Here is a 23712-nt window from a genome sequence, read left to right on the forward strand (position 1 = left end):
AATTCTGTACGCGTTTACAAAATGCACAAAAACATGTCATGCTTGCAGTTGCCACTCAGTGTTTATAGCACCTCAAGCATGGCAAAGCAGACACATGTCCACCATGCAAAAAACACAAGACAAAACACAACAAAATTCACAAAGCTCAAAAAGGTGCATGAGCTACTTTGCTGCATTTATCTTGTGTAGGACAACCAGTTAAAATGAATGGCTTGCCCCATGCATGTAGCATGACAATGTTTAAAATAAATAAATAAAAATGCGTACATGTATAATGCCTGGCATCGTGCATCATAGTGTGAATCGGCCAAATTAAAAACATTTCAAGTAGAGTATTTATATAAAGGAAACCAGAAATAGATGGAAATTACACTTGAGTGTAACGCTGTTGATCTCTTCTTTTGATAACACTAGTTGGCTGACTGTCATGGTGTCACTGATCAGTGTGCAGATCAGTAGTTTTGGCATCTATTGTGCTCCAGTTGTTGTGTGTCTGTCCTAAGTTTGTGACTGTTCAAACCAGAATCAGCCAGGTGACTAGTATTTCAGAGGGGAGATCAACAATGGAAACTTTCTTATTTCTCTCAGAACAGAATCCATGTTATTTTTTTTTTCATTCATAAAGATTTTATCAAAGGTTTTCTAGACATTACTGCAGGTAAACTAATACATACAAAAACAAAACATGGTATACAAAAACAACTCCACTCATAGCCTAAATGTTTATTAAGATCTGAGGGAGTCATCCTGTTCCTGCAGCATTTGATTGGCAAGTCTCAATATTGTACCCTTCATCAAGTTTATTGTAGAGAATAACCACAAACTGTCTGATATTTAAGAACAAGGTATATAGGAGCGCCATTGGTTAGGTCGCTTGAGGTATCCAAAAGGAGTGTGGGCGCAATATCAGTCAACACTTTTTTGTTACTGGTCCTATTGTGCCCTTTCATATCTGTTTTGCTAGCAGGGGTAGGAGGGGAAGGGAGCGGAGAGAGAAAGGTAAAAGAAAAAAAAAAGGGGGGGGGGATTCAGAGGATAGAGGGAGGAGAGGGGGTGGGGCCACCACCAGTTACCCTCTTCATCTCTAACATGTTGAGTTGTATTATGTGGCATTTGACGAGCGGTAAGGAGGATCATTTGCTGCCAAGTCCCATTCTCACGGGACATGTCACTTGCTATGTTGTATCAGCTCTTGGTAGGTCTGAGATTCTCGGTACATGTACCAAGCTGCCCATATGCAGGGCAGCCATCAGAAGTTGTTGGGCCCCTTACACAGCTTTAGACCTTCTAGTTCCTGTACATCTTTACCGGTTAAAGGAGAGGGACTGTATCGACTTAAGAATTTAGGATCAGTTTCAACCTATTGTTCGATCCTACAGGATTTGGTTCACTGGGGCAAAGATTATACAATTTACTGTAAAAGTGTTGGAATTGAGACACTATTTTGTAATTTTTTGGAGTGGGTGGTAGCAGTAGTGTCAGTCATATGGTGGACTGTAAAAACTAGAGTCCTTTTCTGCGTTGCCCTAGCCAAGAGTCTGCCCTGTCTGTTGCTTTGTTCATAGAACAACCGTTGCGTCAGTACATATCTTTTGCATGCTCTTTTGAAGAGTTCTTCCAGAAAGAGAGCAGGAGTCTCTGCAAGTTCCTGTGCTATTTGGATTGCCGGCAAGCGTTTGTGTTGGGCTTCTAAGTTATGGATCTTGGCAGACAGCTCCTTTATCAATGTTTGACTTCCCTTTTCTTCCATGCTGCGATGGAAAGCATGTGTCCCCGTATAACACACCTCCCACCGAGTCAGAGGAAAAACGTCAGGTGTGTCATTATGGTGAAAGAATTCCTCAATATGTTGTCTGATAATGGCCAGATCCCCAGGGTTTGCAAGAAGGGATGCATTCATTCTCCAGATCTTCGAGGAGAACTCCCCTGTTAGGGAAGACCAATGTCACTGTGACTAGGGGGTCTATGTTAGCTTTGTGTAGATAAGAAAGGTCAGATTGGTGTATGAAGAGATAATCCAATCTCGAGTATCAGTTGTGTGATGAGAAGAAAGTATAGTCCCGCCCGCTAGGGCTTAAGGTTCGCCATGTGTCATGAAGCGCAAGAGAGGCCAGGGGGTGCTTGACTTGGCATAGGGCTGAGAAAGGGAGAGAAAAGGTACCTGAGGAGGTGTCAAGCAATGGGTTAAGAGACAAATTGAAGTCCCCCCCAAGGATCAAAAGATCTGATTGAAAAGTCTTTAATTTAAGCAGAGTCTCCCAGAGGAAGGGTACTTGCTCAGAATTGGGGCAATAAATATTCACCAGGGTCACCGGCCTATTCTTCCATGTCCCTTTCAAAAAAATAAATCTGCCAACTGGTCAGTAAGGATAAATGACAACGACCTAGAAAGCAAAATCGAGACTCCTTTGTTTTAGATTCGGCACAGGCTGCATGGAAGACCGTGGGAAAGTGACGGTTAAATAGTCGCAGAATGGTACCCAATTTAAAATGAGTTACTTCCAAAAAAAATAAAATATTTGCGCCTTCTGTCAGTATGCTTTTGCTAAAACTCTGCTACATTTTTCAGGCATGTTGAAGCCTTTAATGTTTAAAGAGTACACTGTGAGTGAGAAAGGAGCTGAGAAATTCTTAGTAGACAGCACATTAAAATATTTATGTTGAAGATGGACGGAGAGGATCTGTGGTGGTGTGGTAGAGGAAAGAAAGAGGAGGAGAGGAAAAAAAAAAGGGGGGGGGGGTAGTTTTAGTACGTTGACCTAATCAATGTGCTCAGTCAACCGGAGGAATGAAAACAACCTCCTAGTAACCAGGTGTGGAGGACCTGTCTAAATGTCACCAGAGGTGGCATCAGGCCTGCTAAATCACCTAAGAGAAAGGTTGTGGTATAATGGGGGGGGGGGAGCCGGATTCAAAGGGGAACCTCTCTCTCTGAGGTGGGGAAGGGGTCATCAAACACCGAAGGGGCGAGTTCAGACACGTGCATCCAAAGCCTTCACATCATAATCAGTGTGAAGAAGGGAGACCATAATCACAACTATGAGGACCGGAGGGCTCAAGAGTAGTGTCTACTGTTAGATGGACCTACTTCCAGAATTCCTTATAGAGCTAAGTGGGAGATCAAGTGTCGCTTCTACTGGTACCTCAGCAACTGGGGGAGGGGGGGGGGGGATATATGAGGTGTCCATTCTCCTGTGAGAAGCAGCACCCACCTCAGGGCCCACCATATCCATATGTGGGCCTCCAAGGCAGGTGCCCCTCCCCGCAACCAGGTTCCACTTCCCATGCCCTCTCCTAGCGGTGAAAAAAATGATGCAGTTTTTAGATGAACCTGACCATCAATCAAAACTATCAAACTATAGAAAGATGGATTAAACAGATAACAACAGTACCCTATCGTATACCAGTTCGTAACATATTGGCCTTTGCCCATCCGGAGGATTATAGATGAATAGTATCTCTGGAGTGGCAAGATAGGAGAGTCCAACAGCCTCCATGATAAAGCCAAGATTATCAGGTGCCCCTGATCCCAGAGGCCCCGTCGCTTCCTGAGAGTAGCCTTCAAGAAAGCCATAGGATGCTTCCCTGTGTACACTGTGTCCTGCATGCATGCAGTAAGGGGGAAGGCACATTGTTAACAATCTGCTCCCTCAGTCACTTAAAATTACACTGAGGACAGCATGTCTAGCAGTAATTTCTACACCTTAGCAATTAAAGTCCCTCTCCCCTTGCTGCATGCTAGTTACCTATGCATCCATGTACAGCATCCATTCACCACAATTCCTGTTAACCCTCAGTGTACATAATACCCCCTTATCCTCTATATTACACATTGTTGAACTCAGCTACAATATTTACCACTGTTCAGGGAAAAATGAGGCACCTTGTTTTTCGTGGCACTATTTAGAGGCCAGTATAGAGTCCCAAGTCTGAACTAAAAGGGATAAACCCCTATAGCAAATTCCCCTGCAGCTCAGAGTAAGGTGATTGCCCACATGGATAGAAAGTAAAGACACAAACCCTAAAGAGTCAGGCATATCAGGAGCTTGTATTAAGGTCTCAGTCCCCATCTGCAAAGGGATCATTGTGAGTACGAGAGACCGTGTAGTCAGTTTGCTGGTATGCCAGAGATTCCATGAGGGCAAGGACATCATCGCCATAAGACAAAACAAAAAAACAAAACAAAAAAACAAAACAAAAAAAAACAACAAAAAAAGGAGAAGGCCTCAGAGTATGCCTGGTGCTGTGGATTACAAGATCAAAAACAATGGCCTAAGAACCCCGTGGCACTGCTCTATTTCAACTAGCGCATCTGGTGGCCTGCCTAGTTAGGTATTGAAAATTGCCTAGACTACCACCTGTAACTGAGGACCCTCCACTGCTTCTGGTATCCCCCTTACCCACAGGTTATCTCTATGGCCTCTATTGTCCAAGTCCTCCATATGGCGGTGCATATCAATCAAATTCTGGGTATGAGTGCTGGCTGTTCGTTGGACTTGCTGAATAGGTGGGCCATGAAACTCAGTCACAGCTTCCACGTGGCCCAGGTGTGTGGCGACTCCTCTCAGATCAATCTTCAGGTCAGAGACTGCTGCTGACAGGGTGTTCTTTATGTCTAAGGCCACTATCTGAAGATCTGTTAAGCTGGGCATGGGCAAGGGAGGAGACACCTGCATGTCTGTGACAGATGTCCCAGGGGTATCTGCCGCAGTGGGACCCCGTGTACCACAATCCGAGGCCTGAGATAGGGCCTGCGAGGCCGCCTGTTGTGTGCTGAACATTGCCGGAATACTCCCGCTCAGCTGGGTGGACGAGTCCGTCTGCGATCAGGAGGTAGATGTGCCTCTCCCTGTCATTCTCGATCTCCAAGTATAGCCGTCTCCCGTTTCGGATAGCTCAAGTTAAGGCTCTGGATGTCGGCGCTCCCGTACTAAGCTGCCATCATGCTACGATGCTCGGCCACACCCCCCTCACCTATATTATTTATATAGCACAGGTACATTTGACAACACACATAAAGACCCCTGATATTCCCATTGCGTTGAGCTTACCATTCACTTTGAATAGATTTCCAAAGCACAAAAACATGCATAAAACAGACACACGCCTTTGTTAAAGGTAGTGCACAGATGGTTCACAACTGTGTACAGTAGTGTGCTAAATGAACAAATAGGACCACAATGCACAGTACTGTGATTTGTGTGCTGCAATAACATTCATTTTTACCGCATGTTCCTACCAGGCACTGGTGTGAATGGGCCCTTACAAGTGTAGATGAGCCAGCAATCCAGTACTGCAAGGAAAAAAATTCTCTCTCACGTAACCACAGTCACAAACAGATTGTAAGGTGTGTGGTGAACTTAAAGCAGAACTAAAGTCAACACTTTTTTTTTTCCCCATTTTGAATAGAGTAAGGGAGGGTCATACCCATGTCAGGTTTTTCTTTTTCCATCTGTGCCTAATTTGGGGATTTCCCTTCACCTCCTGTCCTATGGGCAAAAAAGGAAGTAAAAGGAAATTCCTCCAAAGTGGGGAAATTTCTGGTTGTCACCAGAACCTGTGTCCTCATTGGAAGATTTCCCCTCTGTATTTCTGTTCTGGTGACAACCCATAATGTTGTATTTTCCTTCATTTTCTGTGATAGTGGTAAACAGGACAAATTAAAGGGTGACTCTCACCAATGGCACAGACATCAGAAAAATCTTGAAGTTGTTCTAATCCCTCTCCACGCTATCCAAAACAAGATGGTTCTACCAAACCTGTTCCATCTATTTTACAGGGCACCAACTAACAAAACAGAAAAAATTAATAAAATCACTACAATTAAGTATATTCAGTGAGGCTGCCTTACTGAATTCATTCTGGTAGTAAAGAAATCATGCATCAAATCCACCACCACAAGCCTCTACTTGACCCTAACAATTAATGAGGTGTTTGGTGATCTAACCACTAGATTGAAGGCCCTTGGTTAACAATGTGGCAGTTTATAGAAAGATGACTCAAGTGATGATGGGAGCATATCCAGCAGAATAAAGTTAACATTCAATGCACACACACATAACACTTACCCTGTAAATGTAGTCAAGGAGGGATGGTTTAGGTTGATGTGGCTCTTCAAGTGGAAATGTAGATATTGGCTCTAGCAATGTATGCAGGGGAAGGGCCATGCACCAGTCTAATAGGCACAACAGAAGGGACACTATAAACTGAAAGGGGACACAAGAGAGAAAAGATGGCTGAATTGTTATCACAAACAGACCAGCTACAAAGCAGAGCAGTCGCCTTAGTATTTGATTGTGTAATATCTACTTTATAGCTGACAGTTTATACCATAATTATTTCCCAGATTTATTTTGTCATTTGTAAAATGTAAAGAGCAGTCCATTACTGATGTGTACTTGAATCATTCGGCATTAATCTTTCTTGGATCCCAGGTCCTTGGGTAAGAGGGTAATTTAGGAAAGTACCCCCTGGTACATTTATGTGAAGATAACCACAAGTTATTAAACACAAGATCACTTAAAAGGGTTACAGGTGAATCTTGGAAGGTGGAGTCTACTGCAGGCTTCTTGTATCTAATGCGGACTCATCAATATACTCTCCCTGCCATAGTTCTTAGTTCTGCTCCTGCCCACCTTGAAGCTTAAGGTTTCATACCAACCCTGGGATGCATGCTTAGTGATCTGTGAAATCACTAAAAAAAGTACATGGGAAAAGAGTAAATGGCTGGGTGCTGGGCTCTAATTTCAGCTCCTGACTAGCAAGGTGAGTACTGGGGAATTTTTATGTCTTCCTCTCCAAATCTCCAAATACAGATGTTTTTTTTTCCAGATATTTTAGACATCTCTAAATACAGAATAAGAAAAACTTACTTTATGGCTATAAAATATACCTTTTTATCTGTCTCCACTGAGGAATTTTCTGCACTTGGCAGAAGGAAGGAAATCGTTGCCACAAGAATCTAAAAGAAAAGATCAACAGTTACTCAAGATGTTTGTATGCTGCAACCCCAAAGGGGAAATATTCAAATCTCAAACAAAAAGTAAGACTATTCACAATTGTTGAGTTGGGCCAAAAGAATGCAAAAAGCCCTTCAGGTAACCAATGTGTATCACAAAAAGACAGGGGGCTCTTCTAAAAAATAAAAATAAAAAATAAAATCTGTGTGGCTCCACCCACTGTCACCTTATTTTTAGGATATCTTATATAATGAGACATGTGAACACCTTTTGTATTAAAAGGCACCTACTGTGCTACAAATCTCAAACACAGAAAACTTTAACACACTAAATATTTCTAACAAACTAGCATATAATCCAATACCATTTTTACGGATAAAAATAAGACTGCTGTCATACTTATATAATTGTATCTTCTTTGCACATGGTGTTTGGTTACTGCCGCATTATAGTATAATTAACAGAAAAATACAGGTGATTGGTTAAATTTATCCAAATGGACTGTACATATGAAAATTGCAGTAAGTGGATACTGTGGTAGGTAAACCTGAATCTAACACGCTCCACCATTCATTGCATAAATGGCATTAAATCTATCCCTGGCATTTATGTTATTTTTAATAGAATTACAGCATGTAACATGATAGTCCTAAGGGTATAATCAAGCAGCTCCATTGAGAAATGCAATATAAGAAGACCAAACACAGAACTTGTTTAACCACTTCAGCCCCGGAAGAATTTACCCCCTTCCTGACCAGAGCACTTTTTGCGATTCGGCACTGCGCCGCTTTAACTGACAATTGCGTGGTCGTGCAACGTGGCTCCAAAACAAAATTGACGTCCTTTTTTTCCCACAAATAGAGCTTTCTTTTGGTGGTATTTGATCACCCCTACGTTTTTTATTTTTTGTGCTATAAACAAAAAAAGAGTGACAATTTTGAAAAAAAAAATGCATTATTTTTTACTTTTTGCTATAATAAATATCCCCCAAAGATATATATAAAAAAACGTTTTTTTTCCAAAGTTTAGGCTGATACGTATTCTTCTACATATTTTTGGTAAAAAAAAATAAAAAAAAATGCAATAAGCGATTATTGATTGGTTTGCGCAAAAGTTAAAGCGTTTACAAAATAGGGGATAGATTTATGGCATTTTTATAATTTTTTTTTAAATTGCTGCGATCAGCAATTTTTATTGTGACTGCGACATTATGGTGGACACATCGGACATTTTTGGGACCATTGTCATTTATACAGAAATCAGTGCTATACAAATGCACTGATTCCTGTGTAAATAACACTGGCAGTGAAGGGGTTAACCACCAGGTGGCAGTGTAGGGGATTAGTGTGTCCTAGGGGCGTGTTGCTAACTGTGGGGTGCGTGGCTGTGTTTTATACATCACTGATCTCTGCTCCAATCACAGGGAGCAGAGATCAGTGTCACTGTTGCTAGGCAGAACAGGGAGTTGCTTGTTTAGTTTAGCATCTCCCCATTCTTCCTCTCTGTGAGGCGATCGCAAGTATCCCCACGGCGATCAAGTCCGCAGGACCCGGAGCCGACTCATGAAGCTTCCTGCGCGCCCCCCGCTGCCTCTTAAAAGGCAATGTACAGGTACATGATTCTGCCTGTATGTGCCCTTCTGCCGACGTATATCGGTGTGAGGCGGTCGGGAAGCGGTTAAATAGTAATTTTTAGAACTTAAAAAAAAGGATCTGATAATTATCTGTGATCCACTGTGCCCGAGTTGCAGTAAATGTTGGTACATATGCATGTAGCAACCCAGAATCCTGCTATCTCTGGCAAAAAAAAAAAATCCCAAAACTTAGATTTCAAGAGAGGGTCATGACTTGGCCAAAGAAAGGCATTACCTACCTTGTGGCATTTTCAAAAGCCTGGGCAAAACACTATAGCCAGACAGAAAGTACAAATAAACTAAAAATGAAGGGCTCAGAGCTCTAAACAGATACAACTTATGTAGGAGGATTTGTTTCATCTCTGTGTATCACCTGAAGCCAGTCACTTCACTGGCTTTAAAGAAGGGTTTACAACCCCCTTTAACTTCAACTGCTACAAGTACCTGAAACTATCTGTATGACAAAATCCGCGGCTGGTTCCCGCATCACATGCCTCCCGGCGGCAGTTCACACTGCCCTATGCTTACTGCTGGGAGTGTCAGTGAAACGTTAATGACACCCCCAGATCAGTTTGCATATCGCAGTGCGATCTGCAAACTCGGACAGGAATCGGATCGCATGGTGTGAACACCCATGCGATCTGATTCTGCTGCGGACCAAAAAAAGGGTCCTGTGCGAGTTTGGGACGGGTGCGATGCGAATTCAGCCATACTATCTGTATGGCTGAACTCGCATCGCACAGAGATTGGATGCGATTTGCACTGCAGTGCGGTGCGAATCACATCCGGGTCTCCTAGCCGCAGCAGTGTGAACCCGGCCTTAATGATGCCTGTTTCTGAATAATTGCAGCTTGGGTCAAAGGAAACCACCTGATTCAACTACTGTATCAAAATCAGCAATTACTAACTTTTATCACTTCCATCAGCTCATCCCCGCCCCCCAATTATAACCTCTTGTACCACTTGCCCCACTCTATCAGATTGTAAGCTCTTTGGAGCAGGGTCATTTTAACCCTCTTGTATTGTAACTGTAATGTCTCCCTATATTTTGTAAAACGCTGTGCAAACTGCTTGCGCTATATAAATCACATATTATAATAATAATAACTGAGAAGAACTGAGTATTGTCTATCTGCTTTATATTGTCTGCAAAATAAAGCAATGAAAAACCTATTGTTTCTACTGTATTTTAGGAAACATTAATGGTGATTAACGCATACTGCATTTTCCTTCTTGCTTTTTGAAATAGAAGAAAAGATAAAAATGCATCATAGATGGAAGAGGAAGATGTTTGTGCATATATACCCATGAGGACATGCAGATTACCAGGTTTGATAATTAGGCTCCTAAGCAATGCATGATTTTAACTTCTATTCTCTCCACACATCAGTAATTCCCTGGATCTAATGAGGAACTGGTCACCTGTACACAACACATGATCAGCATACCCACAGATATCTCAACCCTTTTATGCCTAAGCCTATTTCTGACATTTGTTGCTTACAAGTTAAAATCCATATTTTTTTGCTAGAAAATGACTTAAAACCCCCAAACATTATAAATATATTTTTTAGCAGAGACCCTAGAAAAAAAATGGCGATTGTTACAATATTTTATGTCACACTGTATTTGCGCAGCGGTCTTTCAAACGCAATTTTTGGGGGAAAAAATACACTTTCATGAATTAAAAAAAAACAAACAGTAAAGTTAGCCCAAATTTTTTTTTTGTATAATATGAAAGCTGATGTTACGCTGCGTAAATAGATACCCAACATGTCATGCTTTGAAACCGCACACACTTGTGGTATGGTGACAAAGAGGAGGTCTTTTGCCTTTTGCTATAACTCTGACAATCGCGGCGATACCTCACGTGTCATTTGAACAGTTTCCTTAGCGGGCGCGACTTGCATATGCATTTTTATTTATTTTTTTCTTCTTTGTTTTCTTTTTTACATTGTCCCTTTAAAAGAAAAAAAAAATTCTGATCACTTTTATTGCTGTCACAAGGACTTCCCTTGTGACAGTAATAAGTGGTGACAGGTACTCTTTATGGAGGGATCAGGGGTCTAAAAGAAACCAAATCCCTCCTTTGCATTTAAAAGTATTCAGATCGCCACAATCAGCGATTCTGAATACTGTAATGTTTTTTTTTTTAAATTGGTGCCATTGGCAGCCGAGTAAACCAGAAGTGACGTCGCTTCTGGGGTTTTACAAAGGAAACCCGATTAAAGCCAAATCCGGCGTTGTTTGGGCCTCCGCCTAGGCGGCGGACGCGCTGGGTGGTGGCTTGGGTCTCCCGCTCCTTTAGGATAACAGCCGAGTGGCATCAGTTGTTATCACAAAAAAACAGTACCGCAGTAATGCCTGCAGTTTTAACCCCTTCAAGCCAGGAATGCAAATTTGTGTATAGTCAACGCAAAGGGGTTATATTGAAGGTCCCTTGACATTTCTAGACTCATCTGAAATGACCATGGTAGAGGATTACTCAGATATATCCTACCTCAGTGATCTTCCTGGAAAGAGGCAACTTAGGATTCTGTAGCTCTTGCCAATATGAAACCAGCAGCTGAAGGACATCACATGCCACCTGCGCAACTGTTTTATTAGAGAACTGTAAGGCAAAACAATATCAATTGGTTACATTCAGTGATTTTAAGAGCCCTTCATTTGAGAATACGTTGCTTTCCTACTAAACAAATATTTTTTAAATTACAGTTAAGTATATTGCTGCGCTTTTATACAAAACATATTTTTACATTTAAAATGGCATTAAACCCCCTGAAAAAATGTAATGTATTGCAGCTTACCAATCCTTGGATGTAGTGACTGTTTTCTTTGTGTTTTTTTTTGTTTTTTTTAGGCTTTTTCCTCCCCAGTTTTCTGGCAAGTAACACAACCCCCTGCATTAGTGTGTCCTCACGCTGAATGAAGGACACCTTTGGACAGCAGCATTGCCAGTCTGGGGAAAGGGGAGTGTTATAAGTACTAGCAGATTTAGATTCACTAACAAATTGAAGCCAAACTCCAGATCAAACTCCAGTTACACAAGCAACTACAGCAACAGTTTTTTTATCCTTTTGGGATAAAGGTTTTACATGAATAAAAGCCGACCATTGTAAGCACCTCTGTCAGTGGTAAATAGTTTGTCTTATCACTGTAACTGCTACATTTGCAAATAGCTTTGTTCTGTTGAAAAAACAAAAATGCCACTGGCCAAATCACCAGATGAAAGTAAGGGAAAGAAAGCTTAAAGTGGAGCTCCACCCAAAAGGGGAAGCTATACTTGTTTGCACCCTTCCCCCCCTCCATTGCCACATTTGGTACTTTTTTTGGGGGGGGGGGGGTAACTGGTTTTGATAGGTACACACTCCCACTTCTGGATAAGATCGCCGGCCCGCAATCTACAACATTTCTGGCCCCTCTCCCCCCCCCCCACCTTCTGGGAACACACACAGGTTCCAGAAGACAGCGCAACCATTCAGAAAGCGCAGCGTGGCTTGCTCATGCACAGTAGGAAACTGGCTGTGAAGCTGCAAGACCCATGGGAGGATGGATGGGAAGGGGCCTGACACCTGCAGACAATGGACAAATCATGCAGACAGACACTTTAAAACCCTGCAGCACCCAGGAGATCGTGAGGTGTTCCCTGGTTACACTGTCATATACTAATATAAGACTGATGGAGTGCTTGGAATGCTTTTGACTGGTTAATCTTTGTACTTGTGTCACACCCATTTTCATTTTCCAATATCATGATTTAACCTATACATCATTATCCCTATGTAGTATAACCTTTGTCCCATCCTCTTATGCCGCGTACACACGAGCGGACTTTTCAACATCCAAAGTCCGACGAACTGATTCCGTCAGACTATTCGATCGTGTGTGGGCTGCAACGGACTTTTGAATCGCCAAAGTCTGACGGACTTTAGAATATGGAACATGCTTCAAATTTTTCCGACGGAACTCCGCCGGACCCGGTCCCTTCGAAAAATTCGCTCGTGTGTATGCTATTCCGACGGACTAAAACCGACGCTAGGGCAGCTATTGGCTACTGGCTATGAACTTCCTTATTCGAGTCGAGTCGTACGTCATCACGTTAGAATCCGTCGGAGTTTAGTGTGATTGTGTGTGGCCAAGTCCGCTCAGTCGAAAAGTCCGTCAGAACTCTGTCGGAACTCCGGCAGAACTCCTTCGGAAGTCTGTCGGACATAAGTCCTCTCGTGTGTACGGGGCTTTAGTTTACGTATATATTATTCAGTGGCACATCACAGTTTGGCACCCAAATCTATCTCATTTTCATCATTTCATTTATTGAATCACTTCCCCTTTCCTTTCTCACTCCACATATACACTTTCTCCTCCCTATCAACATAGGCACCCCACACTCACACTCATCCCCCAGCTTCCCAACACATTTCACTTTTAACACTTGTTTTTTAGTTTTTACCAGTTTTCTTGTTTTCACTTTTACATTTTTATTGCCCCATCAGTCAATCCCACATCATGCACTTTCACTTCGCTAATCACATCACTATACCCCACCCCCCACCTAACCTTTTTTCACTGCTAGCAAATCCTTCTTATAACCAATCCAACTAACAAATAAACTACACCAGGTTATGTATAACTTAATTTTTCTAGAATATGAATCTATCAGTGACCAGGCAGTATCCAGCCTAGCTGCCAAGCACTTCTAGACATTCCCCTAACATTACCTAATGATGACTCACAAAAAGTCTTTGCATGTCCATCTGCAGGTGTTTTACCCCCCCCCCCCATCCTCATCTTTGGGTCCTAGAACGTGGCCCCCTGCAAGCTCAGTGGACTATGTGCCCACCCAGAGGACGGGGGGGGGGGGGGGGGGGTCGATGTGCGGCAGTGATAGGATCACTGCACAATTACAATCCTACAATGCTGGTTTGTGCGATACATCCTCATATCTTCATCTACCCATTGGTAAGTATACCTCTATGTGTATGGAGATATAACTTTGCTCAATTTAAAATGTTATACCTACATTTTTATACTGTCCAATGTCTTTAGATATTTTGATATTTCCCTAGACTATAAATCCCCCTGAAGAGACCGGAAATCGCAAGGGTCGAAATGCATCGGGGTTTTTCCATGAGGATACATATGTTACAAATACAATTGGCAAACCATGCTTATACATAGGGTGTTCCTTGCTAGGAGTGATGTTTCATGTCTGTTTTTGTGTCGCACTACCTATATGGATGATTCATTATAGTTCATTTGTAATTATTATTGTCTGTAAAATAAATGATTCTTTACATAAACCATTTTTATACAAATTCCCTGCTGCTAAAAAAAAAAACCCTGGGGAAACTTTCTGTTTTGTGAATACTTTGGGGTTATGCAGCTTTGGGAGCTCCCATATTGTGTTTTTCTATTTACTACACTTCCTGTTTCCCTTACTACAGATGCCGGTGCCTGCACCCGAAGCCAATTGAAGAATCGGCTTGACATTGCAGGATCCCTGGACAGGTAAGTGCCCTTAAAAGTCAGCAGCTGCAGTATTTTTTCTTAAGGAGCCTGGAGCTCCTCTTTAAAAAAGGAAACAAAAGCAGCGATCCCATCTAGCACTTAGTAAGCTTCAATATAATAAATGTTTTCTTGTGGGTTTAATATTGCTTTAAAGGTTTATGTCTCATTAGGATAATTTATTAATATTGCCTTTTCACTAGGTTATTAAATTAAAAAATATGTGAAACTATATCCAGTAATAAATCAGCAATCCTGGTATACTGGTCTGCCTGCTTTAAACGGACTCCAAATGAATGTTATTGAATATTAAAGGCTACCACTGCTCTTTGCACTACCTTGCTCAATAAGACTGACAGTTAAACTTTTGTATATATTAACAGGTTATTATTTTATGGAATGTAAACTGAGTATTGTAAAAGCAGCATCTATTTAATTTGTACGGAAAGAAAGGCAGTGTAGATATGGAACTGTCCATGGTGCTGAAATTAGCAACACTGAGGCAAGCAAAGAACAGTGGAATATGAAGGACTGTAAAATCATGACAGCTGCAAAGCAGAAAAACAATGTCATAAACGGAATGAAAACTATGCCTTATAAAACACATGACAGCCCTTTATGTCCTTTTCTTTGGAAAAGAAGGCAAGGCCACAATGCAATTACAGGAATAATAACAAATCAGATATTGGTTTTAATTAGCCTGGCATAGGTTTTAAAAAAAAAGTGAAAAGCATACCTGATTGCATCATGCATTTTCACAGTAAAAAGACATATTTCATTGCCTAGTCATTAGGCTTAATAGCTGTTTAAAAATTCTGCATGTAATGAATTCAGTATTATCCTACCAATCAAGCACCAGAGGGAGTCTGGTGCTGGAACATCTTTGGTATTTACACAATGCATGCAAATGAACAGAAAACCAACATTTCCCAAAAACCTATTTATTCAAGAGAGATCAGCATTCAGCTTTCCCAGTGTCACAATACAGATATAGGAACAAAGCTCACCCCTTGCATGTTACAAGTAGATTGTACATTCTCCTATAGATCCACTAACACCTGCATAGTGCAAGGCAGAGACGTATCTTGAAACTTGTGGGCCCGATGCAAACTTTGACCTGGGGCCCTTCCACTACCACCTGCCACTTCCAAGTGCCAAGATACGCCAAGTGGCTAAAGAGTTATTTTGGATCTTTATTTGCAATAAAATTATTATTAGCAGACACAAACATAACGTAACTTACAAAATTCCTGCAGCAGGCAGAATCTGATAGTGGATATGAGAGAGTGATCAATGTGGGGAGAGGGATCCCTTGTTTGGCTCTCTCTGCAGCAGCTGAAAGCAGCAGGAGGGAGAGGAGGAGAAGCTGGCCTTCAGCTGCTGCAGGCCAAGCCGTACAGGGGATCAGATCATAAATTGTCCCCCTCTGCGTGAAACCTAATGTGACAGGGAGGCTGCACGAGCATCCCTGGAGCATGGGAAGGTCCCCATTGTGACCCTTGAAGACACACTAGTGGTGTAACGGCCTTTCTTATTGGATACAATTTGAATGCATTGTTTAGTTAGCACTTCAAACTATATTGTTTTTAAAAATCTAAAAGATATTATGCAGCCATTATACAACTAGGATACTTATGCTTAAGACTTCCAGACACTGTAAGCTATATCATGGGTACAATTTATTTTTCATATCTTCCTGAGCTAATGGGAAGCTTATATAGTCTGTTTGATGCTGACATTCTCAATAAAGGTTCTGCTAAACAAAAGGTTCCTACAGAGGTTGCTACAAATTTCCTGACCTGTGGCATACAGTATCTAACTTACATGAGCGAGCTGTTTGACGCCAATGATATTTTAGATGCCTGTAAGAGTGGCATTCTGACCAACAATGTAAGTGGGGCGTTCTCGCAACTGGTCAGCAGTGTAAGGGGCATTTATTCCACTGACCACCAATTAATTGGATTGGCAAGGCTTCCTCAAAGCCTGAAAATTATTTATAAAACACCAACACATTATGAAGCCATTTACAGAGTACCCATTTAACATAGATGTCTGTCCCTGTTTTATTGGCCTTAACAATCAGATCACCCCCCACATACACCCCATGGCTCATTCCCCATAAGCCAATTTACATAACTGAATGCTTTTGGACTCCGGAGGAAACTACAAACACTAACAAAATAGATTCTTGTAGCAAATAAACCCAATGATCCAATGCCGCAGTGTGCTTATTACCATCTAATAAAAATATCAATGGTAAGATAAATGAGTTCATATCTTGCAAATGTCACATGCACTTCAATGGTAAACAATATGATTCGACCACATGTTGTGTCATGTTAAATGGAGCCTCTTGTACATTCATTTGAGCTCATTAACTGCTTCAAGTACACATGTGATACAGGATCTTCCATCAAAACAAGAGAACAAAAGAGAACGACTTGTAATACTTGGTTATTCTTCTCCCACCTAGTGTGAGTAATGCCTCAGCCTACAATCATTTATATAAAAGTTTACTAGATATTACATTTGTGGTATTGATAATATGAACAATCAAATCACAATATCCAGCCCACAATCATTCATTTAACAGTGCCTTAGATATTAAACATGCTGTATAGAAACCCAAACTCAGGTTTCATTTTAGCTTATGACCAGGAGAAATTGGTTTAAATACGAATGTAAATAAGTGATAGTTGGTATTACTTCTTTCTCATTAATCAAGTATAGAGTTAGCAGTCTAATGACACAACCACAAGTGTGTAAGGTCACCAATGTTATCCAAGATTTCAAAGGAAAGTGCAATCGACAAGCCTCTATTGCAAGTGAATGAGTCCCCATCTCTAAATTGTATCAACCAGATTTACTTTTCTTCAACAGAAGACAAATAGTACTGACTTACAAAGACTGTTGCGATAGTGAAGCTGTAGCCCAAAGCAACAAACATGTTCCATAATTTAGTCTTGAAGGCTTATTTGTAAAACTAAATGAAGTTTTTATTGCAGTCTGTGTTCCCAAAAGGGAAATTCCCTAGCTATCTGTCCTGGTGACCAAGATCACAACATGGTGGGAACTCCAGAATTGTGAGATATCACCAGAATAGAAATAAAGGAGAAGTCTTCTAATAGATACACTTATTTAAAAAGAGAGATTTTCTCCCACTTCCTGTTGTGTCTATAGGACATCAAATAGAGAAATCTCCTCAATCAGTCACAGACTGCAAAAGAAACACAAAAAACTGATATGATATGATTAGATATGATCTGCAGCTAACCCATCTACTTAGACTAGCCAAATATTGTATACAATTTATAGTTCACCATTCAATTTACCTCCAGCATATACTGAAGATGAAAACTAGAACAGTATATGCTGCATTTGTCTAGTTCTGTAGGACCCTCAGGCACTTCACTAGCCAAGGGTTGTGCGTTAAAGAGGAAGTAAACTCTCCCACTCTGATGCTTCTTTTCATTTAGTCCATTATAATAAGTCATTATCAGACTATAGCCACTGTAATCCAGCCCAAATTGCATATTACTTACTGTTTAAAGAAACTTTAAAAAACTTGTTTCCAGGGGTTAAGCAGCACCATCTTAAGTTTTGTTTTCTGAGTCCACAGTGGAGTGCATTTCCGCCCTTACATTGAGCACTTCCTGTACTGTTAACCAAGCCTCCTTCTCAATCCAACGTTTCTATAGCAACCCTGCTTCCCTGTTCATAGCTTACTTGTTTATTTCATAGTATTTACTTGTGCCAATGTGTAATGTTTCCCTTTGTCAGACTTATCAGCTTCAGCTGATAAGACTGCAGTAATGGCCAAGTTTAGGCTGTATGTGAGGTCACATGGTGTGTAGGAGCAAGCTCTGAGTGATTAGCAGAGTTCAGTGTTGTGCCGTAGGAAGTCCTGATAACAGATAGATAAGACAGAGTGTGCCTTAAATCAGGGGAGATCTGGGCATGCTCAGTGACTTCATTCTACAGAACAACAAGGATTACAACAATACTAAGCAAGTAAGGAGATATCTACAAGCAGTGTTCATTAGGGTTTTTTATGCTGATTTACATGGGACAAAGTCGTGGGGGAGGGTTTACAACCACTTTAAATCCTGTTCACCTGCATTAGATGCATCCATCCATTAAATAAAAGGTCTTGGCACAGGCCAAGGCAAAATAAGCTCACAGTGGAAAGAAGAAAATATAAAAAATACCTTTAGTGTTACGCCAATGACATTGATGGCCTCTATAACCTGAGGGTGATTGGTGTTCTCTACTAGCTCTTCACAGATCCAAACTCCAAGACAGCAGATTGCAATGCACCTTAAACACAACAGTTTGAGTGTAAGGAACAGCAAGAATAAGAGTAGAATGCATTAACAGAACAGTGAAAACATCAATACAACAACATGGCCAGAAATTTTCAAAAAGCCCTAGAAGGGGTCACCTTATAACAATGAGTCAACCATTAGATGTAAAGTTCCGTGAGGCAAAGTAAGTAAAAATCTGAACATATAATAGAATAAAAAAATAAATAGATTTACCAACAAGGATAGATTTACAAAAAATGAAGAGCAATTACTGATCACAATCAAATTTTGGGGTTTACTAACGACAAATATACTGTGCACTGCAAGTGCAGTTGCTCCAGAGCTTAGAAAAACTTTGCAAAAAATACCCAATCACATGCAAGAAAAAATAAATAAATAAAAACAGCATTTTTGTTTGCACATGATTGGATGATGGCAGTCAACAGTGCTCTCCCTCATTTACTAAGATCTGGAGCAAATGCAGTTGCAGTGTGCAGTAGCTTTACCATTCGTAAATCACCCCCTTTGTTTCATTTAAAAAGTAAAGTCTGATTCATTACTATGAAAAATTGATGGACAAGACCAGTTTATACAAAATCGGAGCCACCAACATCCCTTAATAAAGTGTCACATGCTATTCAATATGTTTTGCCTATTCAGGCTTCTTTAGGAAAATGTGTGGTAATACTACTGTCACCATGCATTTTCCTGAATAAGCCTGAATAGGTTAAATATGCTGAAAAAATTGTGAGATGAATGAAATTATACGACTGTACAATATGTTTTTAATCTAATTTTTTTTTAAATTAACATTTTGTAAAATATTTTTTATACAAAATATTTCTCTATGTATTTATGTGTTCATGCACTTGAAAAATCCCATATTTCCCCAATTTGCCTCTAGTTCTAATTCATTACTGTGGATAATTGTTTTCAATTTTGATCCAGTCTCTTTACCTGGTTTATGAACAAAATGTTCAAACATTTTTTGCTCCAATTTTGCAACTTCAAGTAATATACAATGCAAATTTCCTAGGCTGTTGCTCTTTTGTTGCATAGCTGTGCTTAACATTTGCGTGTAATCTTTTACCAAAACTTTAGTATTGTAATGAATTCCTTCAGAGACCTAAAATTTGCCCTGGGACACCTTCATGCTATGTGCAAATCATGTAATACACATCGATCACCTCAACGGTGCATTTTTTTACTATAGCATCTGCATGCCTTTCTATATTATATGCATACAATTGCAAACTGTGTGCTTTTGCAAGACTGTTTTCTGTGCAGCGTGTTGTTAACCCACCACTTTAAATGTACAAAGGTAAGGCCCCCTTGTAGAATGTTACAGATGAAAAAATGCCTTCTAATTTAAGCAACTTTTCTTTCTTGGTTACATCAGTGAGACCTCCTCATAAATTATCATGGCTCTAAAACAAACCACCATGACGTCTACCTTGGGCCCAATTAAAATTGTCAGAAAAAGGAACTACATTAAAAGAGGTTGTAAACCCCTACATATACTCCGTGAAATGACTAGCCTCAGGTTATACCCAGAGGTGAAAAAAAACCTCCTATGCAAATTGTACCTGTTTATCTGCAGTATTCTCTTCACTACAGCCAACAGATGGCAGAATTTTTAAAGCTTGTCTGACTTTTCAGAAAGCAAGGGGTTGGGAAACTGAAGTTACTCTCAGTGAGAAGAATTTAAAAAAATACAGCGCTAAAGACCAAGTATAAATAATGTGTCAAGAAGCAGCTGTTAAAAACTATGAAATACACATAGAAAACGGGTGAAATAATATAAAGTAGCAGTGCTAAAAAAGGTGATCAAAAATGAAAAAAATGTAATAAGTCCAGATCAATGATAGTGTTTAGATAACATAAACGGTGAAAATAACAGTCCAAAAAATAGCACAAAAGTGAGTGCTAAAAAGTGACACCTCTTGACGACAGTGCACTGCCACCACATAGATTGTGTGCTTACCAGAAGGCAAGCTTTAGAGAGCCTGCGGCTAAACACCCAGCCAGGGACTTTATCAAAATGGAGGATGATATTCCACCACTAGTTAGGGAAGGAGCTTGTATGAACCTCAATTTAGCCAAAAGTAGTCGAGCATCAGCCACCAGGAACCAATTGAGATATTGCCTGTGTCTTTGCATAGTTCCCCTTCCTCAGTAACAGTAAATAGAAGGGTGATCCATGTCAATAGGGACAGAGGTGGATGTGAGTTATAACACAGCCACTGGCTCTCTGCCGGTGAACAGCTCTTGTCCTTAGCGTCCGGCTGTATTATAACTCACATCCACCTCTGTCCCTATCGACATGGATCACCATTCTATTTACTGTTACTGAGGCGCTAATGAAATGCTTTGTTCATATTGTATGTCTGAGGTTTAAAATCACTTTTCTTTCCCATGCAGACGAAAACTAAACCTGGATGAACAAGTATCAAAATTCAATCAGTTCAGATGGGATTTGGCTGAATTTCAATACGTTTATGCCACTCTCTGTTCAACAGAAGCCAATCGCCAGACTACAATAGTGCAGCAGGGAAGATCCCTACATCCACATCACTTGTGTGGATGCAGGAATCTGTTAGTGTTTTTTTTTCCATTTATCCCGCTGGTTGAGCTAAAAAATAAACTCAATGTGTATACCCATGTCCTTTTTCTATGTGTTCCCCGCCAGTAGTTTGCAGTTAAACGAGAAGTATAGCCAAAGCATTATTGCCCATAATTCTTCTATAGCTCACAGGAGTGCAGCCCGTTTTGCACTCCTTTGATTCGTTTTCAGCTGACAGCGGGCTGAAGTCTGCTGATGTCACAAAGCCAGTCCAGGCTCTAAAAACGGCTCTGAAAAGAACCAACGATATGGTTGGTATCTGCCCAGAAACCTGGATTGGCACCTGGCTTAGCCTCTCTGCAATTGGCTGAGAGCCTGAGCCAGCCAGCCAGTCGGGATGTTTTCTCCATTCACATGATTGATATGCATATTTTTCACATTTGTATGCGAGTATTTTATCCCTAAGTTATGGTTTTAATAAATGTTATTAGCAGAGAGCACTATGGTTTGCCTTTGTTTTATATGGCCACACATGACTGAATGAGATCCCAGGAAGAGGTCTGAGCTGTCTAGGTGCACTGTGATGAGGATTTGTGTTCCTTGAAAAATCCTGAGCAATATTACACTAGCATGTGTCCGACTCTGCAGTGGGGTCTACATAGTGAGAACCCGGGAGGAGGTCTGTCTTGTCCAGGAACACCAGGAGGAGCTGTTTTCCAGAGGGCACCCTGAGAGAAAGTTGCACAACGGTGGAATTTTGTTATATTTGGACTTGTTTTATTTGTATTTTTTTATGGTTGTGCTACATTATATTTTGTTTTAATATATGTTTATAACCAAAAAAATATTATTTTATGTTAAATTTTTGTTTTTAATCAAGTGAGCATGCAACAGTGCATATGAAACCTTAAAAATATTGTTGGATATTAATGGAAATGTACCTATTTGGTAGTGGTTTATTTATAAATAGTTAAAACATCAAACCTAAACCTGTAGATGCTGAAAAAAAGAAAATGATGAAATAAAATAACTAAAAATGACCATGGTTTGCCATACATACTAAGTAATAAACCAAACAACTTAAACAGAAAAAAATCTAAATTACTCCTAACGGTTACCAGCCTTTGGGACAACTAGAAACTTGAAGACATGTATGAAGTTTTGATTCAGCCTGCTACAATCTACCTAGAAAGTTCACATATACTGTAAATCCTCCTTGAATCCCATGCATTTAATGTGGAAGGCCAGGCTTTCCTAAACCTGTTCTGACCCCATTCTAGCTCCTATTCTAACTACTAGGTGAAAGGAAGATGTGTATATGTAACCCCCAGGGGGCACTCTGGTAAAGTCATATGATCAGCTCCCAACAGCAGCTTCAGGGGAGAGGAGGGACAGCCAACAAAGATTGCCCCACAGCAAGCCAATGAGTTACGTCACCGCACAGGCATTTCAGCAGTTATCAGTGATCTCTCCTCCCCACTGAAGCCGGTCACTGGGGAGATCATGTTACCAGACCAGAGCACCCTCAGAATGGTTAAGTATACTTAAGTATACTTCCTTTCACAGGCGAGTTAGGAGTTAGAATGGGGGTGGGAGCATGTTTACGTATCGTTAGAAAAAGCCTGGACTTCCATGTTAACGTCCAACATTTAGAACAGTTTTGAGTGGCTATCCTAGCACATGAGGGCAGCGATTGATGTGAATGTATAATATTTGTAAAACGCTGTGTAAATGGACGCCGCTTTTCAAGTACCTATAATGCCGTGTACACACGATCGGAATTCTCGTTGGAAAAAGCTCTGATGGTTTTCCGGATGGAATTCGGCTCAAGCTGTCTTCCCTACACACGGTCACACCAAATCTGATCGTTTATAACGCGGTGACGTAAAACACGCACGACCGGACTAGAAAAAGGAAGTTCAATAACCAGTAGCAAATAGCTTCTGTCTCGTAGTTGAATTTGAGCATGCGTCATTTTTGGCGTGTCAGAATTGCATACACAAGATCGGAATTTCCGATAGAAAGTTTTTCCGTCTGGAAAATTGAGAACATGCCATCAATTTTTGGCTGGCGGAAATTCGGACAGCTAAATTCCGATGGAGCATACACACGGTCGCATTTTCCGATGAAAAGCTCTCATCTGTCTTTTTCTGTCCGGAATTCTGATCGTGTGTATGTGGCATTATAGATAACAGAGTAAGAATTACTTTGTCAAGTAAAACTATAAATATAAATCTATACATTTGACTATAAGCCTGGAGATCAGCATTACCAGTACATTCAGCTAATAACTGGGTGTATTTATATATTATTTTACTGATGTCTGTCATAAAGGGTGATATACAAAAATAACCAGATGTTTTCTTAGTTTATCTCTTACCTAGAAACTTCGATGGGCTCCTCTCTGGCATTCTTCAATAAAGTGTTAACCAAGAAACTCTAGATAGGGGTAAAAAAAAAAATGAAATAAAAAAATTACTATTCTACAAACATCTACTGGGATAAAAGGGCAGTTTAACTTGATTTAAAAAATAACACAGGTACAAGTTTATAAACGCTGGACAAATTTAAAGGATAAGTCAGTATTTGGGGTGGAACATGTAACATGTTCCAGCAGCTGCAGCCTCTCCCCCTCTCCCTCCCCAGTGACAGGGAGCGGCACCCTCTGTCACTGTTTGAAAATAACTCCGCCTGCCTGGCCATATCATTCATTCACCATTCCCTGAATGGGAAACTACTGACAGTCTT

At 40.6% G+C, this 23712-nt stretch overlaps 1 protein-coding gene across 4 annotated transcripts in view; it reads right to left on the minus strand.

Annotated features, from left to right (window-relative positions):
- RALGAPA2 (Ral GTPase activating protein catalytic subunit alpha 2) overlaps window positions 1–23712 on the minus strand; it is a 529040-nt gene that overhangs the window by 250845 nt on the left and 254483 nt on the right. For all 4 annotated transcript variants that reach the window (XM_077486017.1, XM_077486019.1, XM_077486020.1 and 1 more), the window contains 5 exons: window positions 23345–23403; window positions 18306–18414; window positions 11093–11203; window positions 6893–6961; window positions 6069–6206 (listed from right to left, as the gene is read on the minus strand). In XM_077486017.1, the coding sequence (XP_077342143.1) occupies window positions 6069–6206; window positions 6893–6961; window positions 11093–11203; window positions 18306–18414; window positions 23345–23403 (486 nt within the window). The remainder of the gene's footprint in view (window positions 1–6068; window positions 6207–6892; window positions 6962–11092; window positions 11204–18305; window positions 18415–23344; window positions 23404–23712) is intronic.

Source organism: Lithobates pipiens, unplaced genomic scaffold (assembly GCF_037356315.1).
Source record: "Lithobates pipiens isolate NorthernLeopardFrog02 unplaced genomic scaffold, aLitPip1_a1.2 Scaffold_18, whole genome shotgun sequence".
Lineage (NCBI taxonomy): Eukaryota > Metazoa > Chordata > Amphibia > Anura > Ranidae > Lithobates > Lithobates pipiens.